The 17,203-nt window shown below is 44.7% G+C and overlaps 3 protein-coding genes and 1 non-coding gene across 9 annotated transcripts in view; 3 read left to right on the top strand and 1 right to left on the bottom strand.

The window, feature by feature from the left end:
• Positions 1 to 2,433, bottom strand: part of XPOT (exportin for tRNA) — a 29,032-nt gene extending 26,599 nt beyond the window's left edge. Inside the window, exon 1 of one of the 4 annotated variants that reach the window (XM_051795772.1) lies at positions 2,390 to 2,433. The gene's annotated coding sequence lies outside the window, so the exon portion shown is untranslated. Of the gene's footprint in view, positions 1 to 1,321; positions 1,464 to 2,264 lie in introns of those variants that run through there. The other 3 variants (XM_051795770.1, XM_051795769.1, XM_051795771.1) reach the window with 3 other exon arrangements.
• Positions 2,434 to 2,443: 10 nt separating this feature from the next.
• Positions 2,444 to 6,061, top strand: RPL18A (ribosomal protein L18a). The gene is made up of 5 exons (XM_051795864.1): positions 2,444 to 2,572; positions 2,997 to 3,176; positions 3,750 to 3,879; positions 5,390 to 5,499; positions 5,914 to 6,061. The coding sequence occupies exons 1-5, from the start codon at positions 2,555 to 2,557 to the stop codon at positions 6,004 to 6,006; spliced, it is 531 nt and encodes a 176-aa protein (XP_051651824.1). The 5' UTR covers positions 2,444 to 2,554; the 3' UTR covers positions 6,007 to 6,061.
• Positions 4,506 to 4,637, top strand: LOC127474757 (small nucleolar RNA SNORA68). Its single transcript, XR_007905973.1, has one exon. It is a non-coding gene; the product is annotated as a small nucleolar RNA SNORA68 (small nucleolar RNA).
• A 1,626-nt stretch (positions 6,062 to 7,687) lies between the features above and the next one.
• KICS2 (KICSTOR subunit 2) lies at positions 7,688 to 16,299 on the top strand. Of its 3 annotated transcripts, none has more exons than XM_051795826.1 (4): positions 7,688 to 7,974; positions 9,996 to 10,069; positions 10,148 to 10,284; positions 14,982 to 16,299. In XM_051795826.1, the coding sequence occupies exons 1-4, from the start codon at positions 7,740 to 7,742 to the stop codon at positions 15,796 to 15,798; spliced, it is 1,263 nt and encodes a 420-aa protein (XP_051651786.1). In that variant the 5' UTR covers positions 7,688 to 7,739; the 3' UTR covers positions 15,799 to 16,299. The 3 variants fall into 3 exon arrangements, with proteins under 3 accessions (XP_051651786.1, XP_051651788.1, XP_051651785.1); XM_051795828.1 differs by having other exon boundaries at positions 10,166 to 10,284; XM_051795825.1 differs by having other exon boundaries at positions 9,996 to 10,284.
• Positions 16,300 to 17,203: the final 904 nt, after the last annotated feature.

Genomic DNA, 17,203 nt, shown 5'->3' on the forward strand with positions numbered 1-17,203 from the left:
TTAAGAGGGTGCAGTTCCTTAACAAGGAAGTCATACAGGTATGTCTCATCAGGATAGTTCATTCCCTTTCACTTATTAAATACTGAAAAATGCATTTGCTAGTAGAGATTGTTTTCATATCGGAAAGCAGGGGAAAAAAAGAAAAAAGGCAACTCACTTTGCCCAGTTAATAATGCAAACATGGTCAAGGTGCGTAACTTCGGTCCAGATATGCCCCAATAATAAAAGCATTCAGAGCATTTTAACTACAGGTGCTAAGCACAGGAGCAATTAAAGCATACTTCATTTGCAGCACTCATTTTAGGTATTTACAAGAGTGTAATAGCACAGGGGGAGTCTGTGACATGCCTCATTTGAATTCCCTCAGTTTTCTCTCTAATGAAATAAAGACAACAAAATTAATCTTTCACAATTTTTTGGCTGTTTTGCTTGCGGCAAACCTTGAGCGTATTTACAGACTCTTAGGGTTCTAGAGCCTTCACGCTGACCTAACACGCGGTTAGAGCGAACAGCTGTGTAGCTATTGCTGCTTCGAGAACTTTTCAACCGGTCTAGAAACTTTTTCCTTCTGTAAGTGACATATTAGGTCTTCATTTCAGGCACGTTCTTATTGACAGAATCCGCTGTGAGGAGCGAGGCCTCCTTGCCCCCGCCCCAAATTCGGTCAGGAGCCCGGTCTCCCGCGGCTGGAGAGCCAAACGCGGCTCCGCAGCCCGGCCGGGGAGGGCGATCGCGGCATCCAGCTCCGCGACGCGGACGCCGGGGCCGCATCAACCGCTCCAGCCCCGTCCCGGGGCCGCTGCGAGTGACCAAGCACTCGGCTCTCCCGCGGCGGGGAACACCGCTCCCACCACGCCGGGACGGGCGGAACGTGGAAGTGCGGGGAGGTCCCTCCCTCCCATCTCGCTGCGGTCCTACGATTTCTTCCTTCCCCCACCAGAGCTACAGCAGAGGGACGGCCACGGAGGCGGCAGCTCCCGCGAACAGAACCGCACCGCAAGCTACTGCGCATATTAGCAGAGAAAAACACCGATATTGTTTCGCGGCTCCCGGAGGGTGGGCCCGGCGGGGAACAGTCGGCTGCGCCCCCGCCGCCCCCCAGCAGCAGGGCTGGGTGAGCACGGAGGCGGCGGTGCCTCCCCCCCCCGCCCCTGAGCCTCTTGGCCAAGGGGGAGGCGGCGCCGGGCTGAGGGAGCCGGCCGGGGGACTCGCAGGAGCCCGCGGGCGCCACCAGCTCAGCCCACACCGCCCCTTCCCCGCCGCCGCCGGGCTGAGTCACCCGCGCCGCGTGTCGCGTCCTGCCCGCGCCCCCCGCCCGTACCTTCCTGGTCAGTGCTCCATCACCGCCGGCTCCCGCCCACCTCTGCAGCTCCACGGCCGCCACGAGCACAGGGAGCGGGCCGAGCCGGGCCGCGCCGCCTCAGCTAGCGGCGGGAGGAGGAGGAGCGAGACCGCCCCTGTCGCCAAACCGGCTGGGCGCGGCGCACGCCGGGATGCGCCCCCGCCCCGGCCCCGCCGCTCCCTGGGAGTCGTAGTCCCACCTCCCCCTTCGGTACCGCCAGCACTGCTGTAAAACCGACCGCACCGATGGAATAAACCGGGGCTGCCCTGCAAATCGTGCTGTGTCAGCAGCAGCAGTGAGGCCGGGCCTAGCCGCCGGTGCGAGCTCCGCACCGACTTATTCGGGGACGCGCACGGGGAAGGGCCCGGGCTGGCGCAGGCTTGTCCGCGAGGAGCGATCCAGCAGCTGTCTGCACATGTGGCACTGGGCTCCTGCGCTAAGGGCTCAGCAACGACGCGGCGCGAGTGGGACTTGGCGTGATCAGGCGCCCGCATGTCCGTAAGGACCCGGTTTAAACGGCCGGGACCTAAATGGGAACAACTGCAGCAATACGCTGCAGTCATTTACAAGCCGTCCCAGCACTGCTGCTATTACAGTATCTTTCAACAGTATCAAAACCCACTCTCGCCCCGCGGCTACGGCAGCGCAGCTCCCGAAACCGTGAGGCGCACAGCGCTCGAAGACCCTCGCTCGTCCCCCCAGCAGAGCGGCTGCCCGCGCACGGTGCGTTGGGGACCGAGCGCCCGGCGGGACCAGCCGCGAAACAGATCCCATAGAACTGAGTGCGGGGAGGGATCCGCAGGGGTCAGCCCTGCGCACCCGGCTACCGGCTCGAGAGGAGCGCGGTGCCTCCGCCTGCAGCATGCCTGCCACGTCCCCCGCGGCAACGCGAGCAGAACCAGCGAGAGAAGGAGTCACGCACAGCCAGGCCGCCCATTCGGGTCCGCGGGCACGGTGCCGGGAGAAGGGCCCGGGGCACCGCAGGCCGCACGGCAGAACGAGCGCGGGCCGGGCCGGGCCACGTGGATCCGCTGGCCCAGAACCCACCGCCACCAGCGGAGACTGACAGCTGCGCCCTCCAATCGTGCTCTGCTCCCAGCCAATGGGCAGCGCGCATGGCCGGGGGCGGGCCCGGAGGCAGGTGAGTGACGTGAGGCGGCGGCGCACGCGGCCGTCCCTTTCCTTTCGTGCGGGCTGCGGCGGAGGAGCGCCATGAAGGCGTCGGGCACTGTGAGTGTGGGTCGGGGCGCGGAGGGCACCGCCGGCACGGGGGTGGCGGCCGGCACCGACACTGAGGCAGCCGCGGGGAGGGCGGCGGCGCCGAGTTGCGGCGCTTGAGAGCGACGCGTGCTTGCCCGAGCGGCGCTGCCCGGCCCGTGAAGCGACGCGCGGCCCAACATGGCGGCGGCGCCGCTCCCGCCCGGCGCGGGCCCGGATCGCCGGCGGCACCGGGGGCAGATCCACGGGGAGATGTGTCCATCCCTGCTGCGGGCTCTCTGTGCTCCTGGATTGAGCTGTTCTCGGCGCGCTGTTCTTCTGTAGAGCCGCGGATCCCGCCGCGGGGTCGGCGCAGGGCGGGCAGGGTGTGGCGGGCGCGGCGGTGGCTCCGCGGCTCACTCACTCTGCGGGCTGCCTGTGTTTCGTGTCCCCCCAGCTGCGGGAGTACAAGGTGGTTGGGCGGTGTCTGCCCACGCCGAAATGCACGACCCCTCCTCTGTACCGCATGCGGATCTTTGCTCCGAACCACGTCGTCGCCAAGTCCCGATTCTGGTACTTCGTTTCTCAGCTGAAGAAGATGAAGAAGTCTTCTGGAGAGATTGTGTACTGTGGCCAGGTGCGTGTTTCCAGCTGGTGTACTTGAAAGGAATTTTTAGGAATTGCTGTTATTGGGACTGAGACTGAAATTCACTCATCCGTCAGTTGCTGTAAAAAGAAGTGAGAAATTTCTTTTTTGAAAGTGGTGGTATATGTCCTGTAAACTAAATAGAAACTTCCCAACATTTCAAAATTATGAACCATGTCACTAGTCAGCACTGCTGTCTTATTGTTGGATTTGCTTTATTGGCCAGTATACCTTTTATGAGACATCTGGACATTCATAATAGTGGGAGAGTGGACGTTTATATGCTTATACTCCTCTGCCTTGATTGTTCTTACTTCAAGAACATTCTTTAGAGCTGAAGTTTTGTATTTTTCTTTCCATGATGAATTACTAAAACTCTACAGTCTGAATTACCCAGATGTAAATCCACTTATGCTGTTAGAGGTAAAGAGAGCAAAGAGTTGTTTTTGACAGTAAAACTTAGAACAGTGATTTCATTAGAGCTCTAAAATATTTATTCTTAAAAGTGTAAAGTGGCGATAGCGCATTGTCTCTAACCATTTTCATGCTCTTCTGTTATTCCAGGTGTATGAGAAGTCCCCTCTGCGGGTAAAAAATTTTGGTATCTGGTTGCGCTATGATTCTCGTAGTGGAACCCACAACATGTACAGGGAGTACAGAGATTTGACCACAGCTGGTGCTGTCACTCAGTGCTGTAAGTATCTGTAAATGAGGTATAAATGATAGCATCAATATATAACAGAAGATTGAATCTCAAACTGAGCATGAAGTGTGCTGACTTAATCCATGGTAAGATAACTAAAACACTGGAAAAATAAAGTAGGGGGTTGCCAGATAATTCCTTGGTTGTTTATGTATGTATATGTGGAGTCTTATTTGTTACCAGTCTTTATACAGTGTCACTGACTGAAAATATTCCCACTTCATCCCAGTGTGACTTTCTACAATTCTAGTAATGAGTTCTACCCTACAAACTGAGAGTATAATGATCAGTATAATGATCTTTTAGGTGCTGTATGTATTTCTTGCACTAAATTTATTGTTTTATGATAATTGAATATATATTGCCAAGTCTTGTGGAGAGAATATTTCAGATATCATGTGGAAAATACTAGCATCTGTCCTGTGGAGAGCAAGTAAAAAAAAAAAATCACAGGAAAAAACCTATAGTCTTTGTTACTCCAAGATCTCATTGTCTCAGTTCAGGGAGCATTAAAGGTTGACCTGATTTCAGTCTGTTTTGTGAAGTACTTGAGAGATAAACCATTTGTATAGCTGATGCTGTTGACATTTGACTCCACAGTGTTATAAACACTACAGAATGCACATAAAAACCCAAAGAATATTGTTCTTAATAATGATATTCTTGTCATGTGTGCAAATATTAAATGTATCTTGTCGCCTTTCAAAAGCTGAAGTGCTGTTGAAAGTGAAATTTAAGGTTCTACATTACCTTACAATCATCCCCGTTATTTAACATACTGAAGGACTGCTTAAGAGACCAAGAACCTTATTTATCATGATACAGTGACTGATACTTTTATGTTCAAGAATACTTGTGACAGGTAAGTTTTTAATAGGTATGTTAGGTCTTCGTGGGAAACATTATAAGCACAATAGTATTTCAACAGGCATATCTTGTGAAACTGGCTATGGACGTCTTGATTTGAAGGCAGCGATTTGCGCTGCTGTAGGGAGGAACTTTCAGGTAGCCCATGCACAGATGGCTTCCTCTTGTTCTGAAAGCCTGAGCATGTGGGCTGAATATCAGATTCCATCAGTGGTCAGTTTCAAGAAAAGTAAAGATATCCTCAGGTCCTACCTTTACTTTCACCTCCCAGTAATCGTACTTCAGGGTTAATTCTGAATCACAGGAATTTTTTCTTGTGCAAAAAATGAAATAGTCTCACATATATTTCTTCTATACATGTGTGCCTTCTTGAAATCAGGCAAGAATAATAAGATGGCACTTTCTGAGAGGAGTTTGGTAATGAGTTACTGGAAGAATTTGCTGCTGCCTGTTGGTTCCGTGATATTTGTACCATCACTTTACATATTAAATCCAGTATGATTTTAACTAGGGTTGATCAGAAATTTAGAAAGTTGTAGATGGCACTATGAACATTTCCTGAAAAGGCGTTTATAAGATTTTTGAACTAAAAAATGTCCTTAAGATTCAGTTTTAATGAGTTCTCTTGTTCCAGACCGTGATATGGGAGCCCGTCACCGTGCCCGTGCTCACTCTATTCAGATCATGAAGGTTGAGGAAATCGCTGCCAGCAAGTGCCGCAGACCAGCTGTCAAGCAGTTCCATGTAAGTGAACCAGCACTGCAGTGGCTGGTGGGTCCTGATCCAACACTGGACTGGAAGAGGGGAGCTATCTTGTCTGGTACAGGTTTGCTTTGCAGCCAGAAATAGGGAGGGAACCAAACTTGTATGCAGAGGTTTACAATTTTGGTATATTATGATGAAGGCTTCTAAAGCTAGAATTGTTTGGAAGAAAGTCACAATGAAGTGAATATGTGTTACAGTGCAGAAAACGTGCCTCATTTCTTTTAAAAAATGCAAAATTAAGGCATCCCTGAAGGCCTATGAAGTATATCTAATTTGTGGATGCATTACTTCTCTGTGTAAGTTATTCATGGAATACGGCTTGGCTATTTATTGCAAACTGTTTTCTGTTATTTATCTAATACTCTATTAACGAAGAAACATTTTTTCTTGCAGGATTCTAAAATCAAGTTCCCTCTGCCACACAGAGTTCTGCGTCGCCAGCACAAACCACGTTTCACCACCAAGAGACCAAATACTTTTTATTAAATACAAAAACATGCTGTCAACTCTGTGTTGCAATAAAGGTCTTACTTGAACCTTTGACTCCCAGTTGTCTTTTGGAGACAGTATCCTGACTCTTTAGGAGTCATCCCCCTCCTACTCTTTATTTTCTGTAAATCATTGGCAGCTTGCAGTTTACAGCTGTGATTGTCTTGAACAGGTGAATGTTTCACATGCTGATTTATATTACTAAAATATCCCATCAATAAACCAAATTTTAATAACCAACTTACCACATCAGAGAAGTCTTACTGAGCATGTACAATCCTACATGCATTTTGTCTCTTCGGCACACTAAGTAAACAGTTGAATTCAGGAAGAAGGCAGCTTTTGGTGCATGCAGAATTCAGACTTGTCAACTTCACTTAAGCTGCTTCCAATTTTAAGCATTTAAAGCCAAAATCGTAGTTCTAACCTGAACTTTTTCAAGGATGTTACACACCACACCACTCAGAATTAACTCAAGTATGCATACAGAGGTGCTTGGAAATGAAAAGTGATGGAGGGCTAGGCAGACTTACCTTTGTTATTAGATGAATGAATGAAAACTATGAAAATTAATTTTTACATCCAAACCCAATCCTTAATGTATAATGCCATAGTAAAAAACTTGCAGGCTCTGTGTAGTTAAGGTTAATTAAGGCTGTTTCACACTGAAAGCTGGCGTTTGCATCTGATACCTGCTTTCAATGATGGTGTGTTTGGAGTATTTTCTGAACAAGAGGCAGTCAGCTGCCTAAGTTCGTACTTGGATCTTGCTGTTGTTAGAGAACTGATGCTGTGCTTTAGGTGTTTGCTTAAAGACAAATGCTGGCACCAGTAGAGTGCAGGGAAGTACTGTGCTGAGGGGAGCCTGGGAACGTTTCTATTCTGAGTTAGCTGGAGGGGAACTGTCTGTGTAAGGGCTGGTGGTTGTTCTGCAGAACTTGGACCCGTCAGTGCTGCCACAGCAGCCCCCCTTCCACAGCCTCACAGCCCTCTGGCTCAGCTTTGCACCTTTTGTCCCCTCCACAGGGAATCAGTTCAGGCAGCTCATCTGTCCAAAACATGAATGAAAAAAAATGGCATTAATTTGGGCAATCCACTACCTCCCAGTCATGAGGGAGGGGGGAACTATAAACCCAAAGTAGCTGGAGGGTCCTGTGGGACTCAAAGAGTGGGAATAAGGGCATCAGAACGACGTTGGTTTTTAGAACGTTTCAACTGAAAGAACGAAGCCCATGGAAACGGGCTTCAGAGTTAAGTTAAAGCACAAAATGTAACAGGCAGGGTGGAGGAGACCTCAGCAGGAACCAGCGCCGGCGTGTCCAGCCCGCAAACATCAACGCGCAGTATGTACGGGCGGATCTCTGGGGCTTCCGGCTCTTCCGAAGGCGGACGGCGCTGGAATACCGCCGAGCTCGGCGCTCCCGGTCTTTCCAAGCGCGGACACGGCTGGAACTCCGCCGAGCTCGGCGCTCCCGGTCTTTCCAAGCGCGGACACGGCTGGAACTCCCCCGAGCTCGGCGCTCCCGGTCTTTCCAAGCGCGGACACGGCTGGAACTCCGCCGGGCTCGGCGCTCCCGGTTTTCCCGTTGCCCCGCCCACGAGCACAGCGCGCCTCGCCCGGTCACGTGACCCCGACCCGTCACGTGCAGAGGGGCGGGCGCGAGCGCGGTCCCTCGCGCGCGCGGTCCCCGGCCCCGGAAGTGGCGGCCGCTGCGGAGGCGCCGGGCGGGATGGGGGAGTCGATCCCGCTGGGTGCGCCCGTGCCGGTGGAGCAGGCCGTGCTGGAGACCTTTTTCTCCCACCTGGGCATCTTCTCCTACGACAAGGCCAAGGACAACGTGGAGAAGGAGCGGGAGGCCAACAAGAGCGCGGGGTCCAGCTGGCTGGCGCTGCTGGCCGGGCTGGCGCACCTGGCGGCGGCCGAGAAGGCCTATCACAGCATGACCTTCCTGGGACAGAAGCTAGGTACCTTTCCGGGGGAGGAGGGACTGGCCCCGCCGTCTCAGGCTGTGGCTCTCTCTCCCCGCTCCGGGCCCGCCCGAGCCGGGGGCCTGCCCCGGGTGCGGCTCCGCGGGGAAAGCGGGCGGTGTGAGGCCATGTCAGCCCGTGGGTACACAGAGCTGAGTACCTGAGGGACTTGAGGTCTGTGCCTCGGCCTGGTGCATCTGAAAGACAAGTGCTGGGTCAGCAAGTGTCCCTGGGCCCGGGGAGAAATCGGCTGTGCTGTTTGGGCTGCGGCTAAAGAATAAACAAGAGTGCATGCAGGTGCAGTGCAGGTGGCACGGTGGCTCCTGTGCCAATCGATGCAGCTCTTCGCTGGCCGGCAGGCTACCTGCTTCCCCTTCCCAAAATTTAGCTAGAGATATTTCTGTGCTGAGATTCTCTGGCTGAGATCTGGGCAAAGGTGAGCTCAGTGGGGTGACGAAAGGATTAAAGCTGATGTTAGATCTGCGTATGTGCAAGTACTTGGGGCTGGAGATAGCATCCTACAGACTCTGCAGGATCTCAAGAAGCTTTGGCCACAATCTTGGCTGCTTCTTGCTTTCTTAGTGCATAAATAGAAAAATCCCAAACTGGCACAGGATGAGCTGTCATCATGTTTCCCTCTGGACAAGGCTGCTTGTTTTCTCTTTGAACTGCAGACAAGCATGGAAAATGGATCAAGGGATATGGGTCTGATGTGTAACACAGTAAAGCATCAAGAAAATTCTGCTTTGGTGTTTAAGTGGTGACTTGGAACTATTTTATATATTTACAGACAACACTGTCTATAAGACTGACTTTAAAAGTTAATTTGGTGCTTGCAGAAAGGATGAAATTGAGAACAGAAAGGACAAAGTTTTGTTTGTTTATATACTTCATGGGCAACTACAATAGACGATTCTTCATCCTGCCCATGACATGAGGGCTACTCATGGCTTAGGAAGGGAGCTGTTTCACAATGATATCCAGTTCTCTGTCTTTCTGCCTCAAATTGCTAAGGTCACCTTTGAACATTATATATGTAAAATGGATCCACCCTTACAAAATTTATAAGCAGTTTCAACGTGGAACCTAAATTTGGAATTTTTAAAAGTTCCACCAACCCAATCCCTGTGATCCTTGCTCTGCTGCAGCTGTTGAGTGCCACAGTGGCACATAAGTTCTTCTGTAAATAGAAAGTGTGAAATAGGGTTAGTACATTTGTGCAGTCTTTTGGTAGTGTCAAAGTTAAATATCCTTTCCTTTGACCCTCTACTTCTGTCTTTTTTTCTTTTTTAAATTTCTCATAGTGTTGAGCAGGTAGAAGGAAGCACAGACAACTTCTTCCCCCTTGTCCCCCTCACCCCAGGTTTTAGTTATGGATTAACCTGCACTGTGGTCTCACTGAGATAAAGTGTGATTGTTTTTCCTTTGAATTTTGCTTTATATTAAGACCGTGTAGGGACTAGGAACGTTTGACTGGTAAACACAGATGTCACATGGTTCTGGCTTAAAGGTTGCTTTGCAAATTTGAGCGCTTTGTGATTGAAGAGGGGTTGCTAGGGGAATTCTCCCCAAAAGATCTAGAATTAATTAATTTGATGGAGGCTATTAAAGTTTGATTAGTCACATTAAGATGACTTGATTCTTCTGATTCCCATAGATGACAGTATTTGCAGGTCACGTATCATAGTAGCAAATTTAACTGAACCCTTGTTTTCTGAAAAGTCACACCATAACTGAGGGAGTTGAAGTTTTGCAGCAGTCATTGGCTGCTGAGATATAAACTGGACAAGAGTGGCTTGTGTGAAATTACATAAAGTGCTTCTGAGCATATGCTCTGTGTAATTCAGTGACAAAATAACATAGTGAATTTTGTTTCTTGGTTAAAAGAAATACTGTGATCAAACAACACTTAGGAACAGCTAGAAGAGAACAAGCATGGTTATGTAGAATTTTCCAGTGTTGCTGTCTATCTTTGCTGTCCCTGAATTTTGGTAATACCTCCATATTTATCTGAACAGGTGGTCAGTCATTCTTCAGCCGAAAGGACTCCATCCGAACCATCTACACATCTCTGCATAATGAGCTGAAGAAGGTGGTGGCGACGGGTCACAATGCACTAGGAGGAACAGCTCCTCACTTGGAAGAGCTGCTTTCTCACCTGTCTGAACAGCTCTGTTTTTTTGTTCAGGCTCGGATGGAAATTGCTGACTTCTATGAAAAAATGTACACGCTCAGCACCCAAAAGTTCATTAACTCTGAGGAACTGGTAAACATTTTGGAATCCATCTTAAAGAAATACAGCTCAAGGTCAGTGCTTGTTTGCTGGCAGTACATACTCAGACGTGATCTGTAACAACTGATGTTGAAGTTCAAAGCAAGCCTAAAGACTTTGCTGTCCTTTGACTGCTGAGCAGCACGGCTTCTTCACGAATGCATAAGTCTGTGTTGGCCAGCAGCATCATGTTTCAAAATATGAGTCCTCCAAAGAAGAAAAATAACAAAAGGAGAGTGTTTCTGCTTATGGTGTTCTAGGACCCTTCCTCCCTATTCCTTAATACTCAGCATATTTGTTTTCAGCAGAGAGGATGAGTGATTTTCGTTATATATAAGGTGCAAGGCTTCTTGCGCTTTTTCTTTGGGAGGGGAGAGGAAACAAGTCTTAATTCTATATGGACTTCAGTAAAAGTGACATATAAATAAAACAAGATACTTGTGCGACAGTTTTACTTTTCAGGCTAGAATATACGTCTGCTTAATTCTAAGAGCTGCACCACAGCTATCTGGCCTACCTGGAAGGGTTTTATGGTGCTCTGTTAACCACTTCTCTTGAGAGGTCTTGGAGCCAGGAGAAGAAGCACCTCTGAGCCTTCAGTCCCATTATTGTGTGTTGAAGTTAAGATCTAATAGTTCCTGTTAAAAGAATCCCAGAATGTTTCTAAGTGATGCTGGGGTGGGTATTGCACATCTGACATATGTGAGCCTTGAAAGTGATGGCAGTTTAAAAACGAGAGAATTTTTGAATGCTTGTCAACACACTCAAATTCTACCTCTTTATTTTAAACCAAAGCAAATCTTCATGAGTGAAATAGTGTCTAAGATGTTTGGGGAGAATATTCTTAGGTCTTACTTTTTTCAGTTATGATTTTTAAAGGGTTCACCTAGGAAAAATAAAAATAACTCAGTGCCGCTTTCTGATATTCCAAATTTGAACACTGCAGGTGACTTCCTTATTTTTTAGGAATAACCTTAGCAAATTGCTACATAATTTTGCAATCTGAAAATCAAAACTACTTTAATATGATCTTACTAGTGATGTTTTGGAGTTCTTGGCTTGTGAACCCATACAGTGGGTCAGGGCTGTTAGCCCAATAAAAAGCTGAAACTTATATATGATTTCCTTGGTGTGATAAACATTAAGGAGGAAAGGGAAGTACGTTTGGGGGGGCTTTTTTGAAAAGTTGAGTTATGTTGTACACGAACCATTGCCATCTGTTCTGAGCATGTGCTGAATCAACAGCACTGTTAAAAATCTGAAAACCAAAACTCATACTTTGATGAATTGATTGGAGATTGTTGCATACAAAATGTTTTACTATCCTATTTAAATAGATTTCACCTCTGTACTTCTAAGGCATTGTTATATATTATATAATGTGTTTATATAACATACATTATATAATTATATGTATAATAACATCTTAAAAGAAAATAAGTAGTGTCTCCCTGGGAAAAATGCTGATGTTTTTGCTTTGAGTTAACAAGCAATTCCAAGATGGAGACAATATAAGATGCTGTTAGAGCTGATTCAGTAGCTGCAGTGTGGTCCTCCCCAGTCACATAGTGAATATTTCTGAAAAAAAGTGGGCATAATGATATCTTCCTTTTGTCCTTTCTTTCAGTTTCTTCATATGTCAGATCAGTTTCTGGGAGCTGTTATGTTGATGTGTACTGGCTGGAAGGCATTTCTGATTTACAGTCTCTTATCCACTCAGACGAAAAGTCAAATAAACTCATCCTTACCCAGTCTCTTTCCTCTGTCAGTATATTCCTCACTTGTCGTTGAGGATGTGTGCCATTATTTCAGTCAGCTGTGCTAAGGCCAGACAGGGCATGTGTTTTCTAGATAAGTTCTGGCCTTGGTTTCTTTCCTTTACATGCGAAAATAGCTGTTCAGATGGTGTAGATGGTGTAGAAATGCTTACTGGTAAAGGAACAGTTGAATTAATTTACTGTTAACAAGTCATATTGTCTGTATCTGAAAAATCATTAGTTATTAAGTAGTTTAAAGCTATTTTGTTACTTTTTTTTTGTTACTACTTATTGCTGACTTGTACACAGCCAATACTAGACATTTTCCTCTCCATTTCTCTTTAGAATACAGCTGGAGAAGCAACTTTTCATGAAATTTTTTACTGTTGGTTTTGAGTGGGATCTTAACTGAAATAATTAAAACAGCATCAGGAACGGGTTCCTTTAAAAGCTTAGTATAAAATGAATTAGTAACTAGAAAACCTATTTGTATGTAATAATTTTTAAGTGTTGAATGTTCCTCATCCAGTCAGCATTTTGTAAATACATGTGTGAATGTGTGATATATGGATGGAAATAGAAAGAAAAGTGTGACTTCTTCATAGTCTGCAAAACAAAACTCTACTATCCCTCCACTTCCAAGAATGAATGGGGGGGGGGAATTTTCCAATGTCTTTTTAAGTTTTTAGCACTCTGGCTTATTAAAATATCATAAAAACATGTCTGTTTTGCACAGAAGCTCAGATGCTTCTGTGTTACAAAACTCAATTATATATCAGCAGATATATTTAGTAGATAACTTGTTAGCTTACTCTGCAACCGTATTAGCATACTCTGCAAGCTTCTCAGCTGTGGCTGAGGTGTGTATTTTTGGATTAAAACAGTTTAGCAAGTCCCGCTGTGCAGTGAAACATTAAGAAAACCATGAAGCAAAGTAGAGGTGGGAAGCTGTACATCATACTGTTAATGCAGGAGACTTTAGCAGTACTGAGTTAGTTTAGATTTTTAAACTGCTTTGAAGAATAACCTTCTTGGTCTGACTGCAAGTGTGTTGAAACCACTGTGCTGTAATAGGGACTGTCTGGAACAAATAATCTTGTATAATGCTTTTTTACACTCTCATAATACACAGCAACAAAACTGGTTTGTTTGGTGAATACCAAAACCATTGGAGATCTTCAATGTTGACTGTTAGCAGAATATTATTTTTGATTGACTCTTGTTCAGTTTCTCGAAGAAATGTAAGTGTGCTCTGGACTTCTCAGAGTGGCCAGTAAGCACTTATCTCTGCTATAGCAGGTTGAGCTGGCAGTTGCTGATGTGTACTGTGTACAGAAGGTGGCTGGTCACCCAGCCTGACCTGTTTGCACAACGTGGTGCATCAGGTTTATGATATTCATATTTCATTTTCTTCAAATAAATTTGGACTTGCGTCTTAATAACAAATCCTTTCAAGACTCAAATTGTGGCTTTCAAAAAATGAGCTGCTTAAAAATAGTGACAGAATTGTCAGACTATTTTCACAAGCCTAAGAATTAATGTTTTGACAAGAACCCGATAGAAAGTCAAATTAAAAATAATGAAGGGAGAGGGGAAGAAAAGCACGCAATTTTCGTTCTCTCTTCTGCTCCATAACAAAATGAAGTGTTTTGGTTTTGAACCAACTATGTCCAAAATGGGTTGTATGTATTGTGTCCTGAAAGCTGAAGGGAATAATGGCATTGCTTTAGCTTTGTCTGAAGATCAGCTGTTAAAAGTTGAAAAAAATCAGTATGAACTTCTTTGTTTTAAACCAAAACAAGACCCAAGATATTTTTCTGAAGTGAGAGGATAAATCTGTCTTTACTTAAATGGAAACCTCATCAAGTCTTATCTTTGAACTATTGGTTGTTCTTTGTTGAAGACCTCTTAAAGAGTCCTAAATGCTAATGAGGGAACACATTTACCAAAAAGGCCACTTCTGTCTTTGCTGAAGGCTCATTCCTTCAAAGTTGCATATTTTACATTACAGTTTTTCCATTTCAATTAAGTATGTTATTATCAATAATTTTATAAGTTCACAAGTAATGTAAGTATCATGGGAAGAGAGGTAGGCTGTATCTGTTTTCTTTTCCTCCTGATACTTAGAAAAAATAAAATGAGAAGAGAAAGCTGTAGAATGGATTTTTAAAATTCCATTTCATCGAGATTTGTTCTAATAGCAGGATCACTCCTGTGAATAAGATGTGCATTGAGGTGTTGATTTTGTTTGGTTTTTTTTAACATCTTTTAAATTGAGAGCTGATTTTTGACCTGAGTTTTAGTAAGATAAATTGGTTGTTTCACCATCTTCGTTGTGATATGACAAAATCCTGCCAAATGTTTTTTCCACTCATTGCTTTTAGTACACCAAGGTTTGAAGTTTGAGATTTGGTTAATTGGTAAATACAGTTAATTATGGTTCCATTGACTAATTTTCTGTTACAATTTTAGTGTGACTTTAACCAAAAAAAAAAAAAAGAAAAGAAAAGCTCAACTTGGCTTCCTCATAGCTTTCCTGTACAGATTTATAATCCCCTTGATTTAACTTAACATCTTACTGCTATTCCAGAACTATCAAGACGTATTTTCTTGCAAGAAGGGATTTAAAATTGGAACAAGACCACCTGGATTTAAAGAGAAATGGTGTTATAGTAGTTAATGGATCAAGATAAACAGTGATTGATCTTGAACTGATGAAATATAACTCCCTTACTTTGATAGAGAAATGTCTGATGGCTGTTTTTTGTCAAATGTGAAGTGCTGTTTGTTCATGAAAATATTTACCCTAATTACGTAAAAAGAACTTTTTAAAAAATTAACAGTATTGTTGTTTAGTTTATACTTTGTTCTGCTTTCATATTTTATCTTCTGTCTGTTAACTGGCAAATGCTGTCTGATTATTTCATTGTTGTGTACAGCAGTTCTCATGTCTTGACTAAAATTATGTTTTCTAGATTTCATCATCCAATCCTCAGTCCTCTTGAAAGCAGTTTCCAGCTGGAAGTAGATGTGCTTGCTCATCTCTTAAAGGCTCAGACTCAGATCTCAGAGTGGAAGTTCCTTCCGTCCCTGGTCAACTTGCACAGTGCTCACACAAAACTACAGACTTGGGGTCAAATTTTTGAGAAACAACGAGAGACCAAGAAGCACCTGTTTGGAGGGCAGTCTCAGAAGGCTGTACAACCTCCACACCTCTTCCTCTGGCTGATGAAGCTCAAAAACATTCTCCTTGCCAAGTTTAGCTTTTACTTTCATGAGGCCCTTAGTCGACAGACAACAGCATCTGAAATGAAAACTTTGACTGCTAAAACAAATCCTGATTACTTTGGGAAAATTTCCAGCTTCATCCGGAAGTATGATGCCATCAATGTTTCCTTAATTTTTGACAATCGTGGATCGGAGAGTTTCCAGGGACATGGTTATCACCATCCCCATTCATACAGGGAAGCCCCCAAAGGAGTGGATCAGTACCCTGCGGTGGTGTCTCTGCCCAGTGACAGGCCTGTCATGCACTGGCCCAATGTGATCATGATTATGACTGATAGAACCTCTGACCTCAACAGCTTGGAGAAGGTTGTTCACTTCTATGATGACAAAGTCCAAAGCACGTACTTTCTGACGCGCCCTGAACCTCACTTTACCATTGTAGTTATTTTTGAATCCAAGAAGTCGGAAAGGGACTATCATTTTATTTCTTTTCTCAATGAAATTTCACATTCCCTTAAGAACTCCAAAGCTTTTGCGAGCTTGAAGCCTGGATCCAAAGGGTGAAATACAGACTGTTTACAAGTTGTCAAGGCAGTATGTCAGCCTTGAGGGAGCTGTAGCTTTCAAGAGTTACATAAATTTGTGATTCTCAGAGTCTAATTGAAAAGGAACTTTTTTTTTAATGTTATAAGTTCCTTTCTTTTAAGCTAGCAGACACTTGAAAAGTATTTTTGGGCAGTACTCAGTGGGGCAATTTAATTGTGGGGTGCTAAATAGCCACAGTGGGATTTTTTCGGTGTGGTTTTCAGTATTCAGTATGATTTATTTTTTCAGTCCAACAATTTTGTTGCCTGTATCAGAAAGGAATATATGCACTTTATCTTAGTCTGATCACTGACTGTCTTCTACAGAGTTTATTGAAAATGTCGTAAGGATGTATCTTTTCAGAAAACTGCATTGCCTGACAGGAATGATTTCTGGGAACTAAATGCTGATGCAAGGGAATATTAGAAAAAGTGAACCTGCAAGGATACATTTTAAATAAAAATATGAGAATCAGGAAAAGCACTATTGTTAGTTATAATTTAGTTTTCAAAGGGTTTAAAATGATAATTGAGGTCCCTGACACTGTCTGTTAAGCACCAGTCTCAGTTATAAATGCCCTGTGTCACAAAACTTGGTCATTGCTCCAGAACTTGGACTGGGGCAAGAAAAACTGCAGCATGGGCTGGAAGGCCAGTATTCACCGGAGTGCTGTGACAGTGTGGGTACAGGAATAGTCTTGGCTCAGACTAACTGAAGGAGACAAGCTGAAGTTGCACAGGTGTTCTAGAAGGAACAGCTCCACAGAAAAAGCAGCAAAGCTGTTTTCAAATTGTGCTTTTGTCTGGCTAACTTAAAAGAGAAGCAAAGAAAGGCAGTAGGAAATGCCCTTTGTAAATAATTTATTTTCTAGTTTGCTGTTCATCTCAACCTGGATTTGTTTTCAGATTTTTATAAATGCATAGTTTTTTCAATCTGTTCAGTTTTAAATAATTTAATAATTAAGCCAAAACACTGGGGATTTGGATTTAAATATATAGCCTATGCAGTGTGTTTACCTCATTCTAAAATGTCTCTTTCACCACTTCTAGACTGCAAGTTTGGAAAAAGTATATTTTCTAGTTACCCCGAAAGTGCTTTAATTTGGAAATCAGTATTTCCAAATACAATAAAAGGGTCAATTTGGCTGTACCTGTAGCCTTACATTGCAGGGTTCTAACTGTTAGCTATGCAGTTGTGCACATGCTTTTATGGGAATTCAGGAACACTTATATACATATGTAAGTGTAGTAAAATTAAGTCATTAGTTGACACTTGGTAAGGTGTAACATCAGGTTTAATTTAAAAGGGAGTTTAGGTCAAAATGTTGGTTTCTGTTAAGACTGAAATATGAAAGGTACCATTGCAAACGTGTCTTTTAATGATT

Source organism: Manacus candei, unplaced genomic scaffold, assembly GCF_025592945.1.
Source record: "Manacus candei isolate 608988 ecotype Guabito, Panama unplaced genomic scaffold, ASM2559294v1 h1tg000043l, whole genome shotgun sequence".
NCBI lineage: Eukaryota > Metazoa > Chordata > Aves > Passeriformes > Pipridae > Manacus > Manacus candei.

Excerpts from the sequence above, each read along its gene's own strand:
- RPL18A (XM_051795864.1), top strand. Across the intron at positions 3,177-3,749 it reads AGATTGTGTACTGTGGCCAG|GTGTATGAGAAGTCCCCTCT; the intron begins GTGCGTGTTTCC and ends CTGTTATTCCAG. Across the intron at positions 5,500-5,913 it reads CAGCTGTCAAGCAGTTCCAT|GATTCTAAAATCAAGTTCCC; the intron begins GTAAGTGAACCA and ends TTTTTCTTGCAG.
- KICS2 (XM_051795825.1), top strand. The coding sequence starts at position 7,740 with ATGGGGGAGTCGATCCCGCTGGGTGCGCCCGTGCCGGTGGAGCAGGCC. Across the intron at positions 7,975-9,995 it reads CTTCCTGGGACAGAAGCTAG|GTGGTCAGTCATTCTTCAGC; the intron begins GTACCTTTCCGG and ends TTATCTGAACAG. Across the intron at positions 10,285-14,981 it reads TTAAAGAAATACAGCTCAAG|ATTTCATCATCCAATCCTCA; the intron begins GTCAGTGCTTGT and ends TATGTTTTCTAG.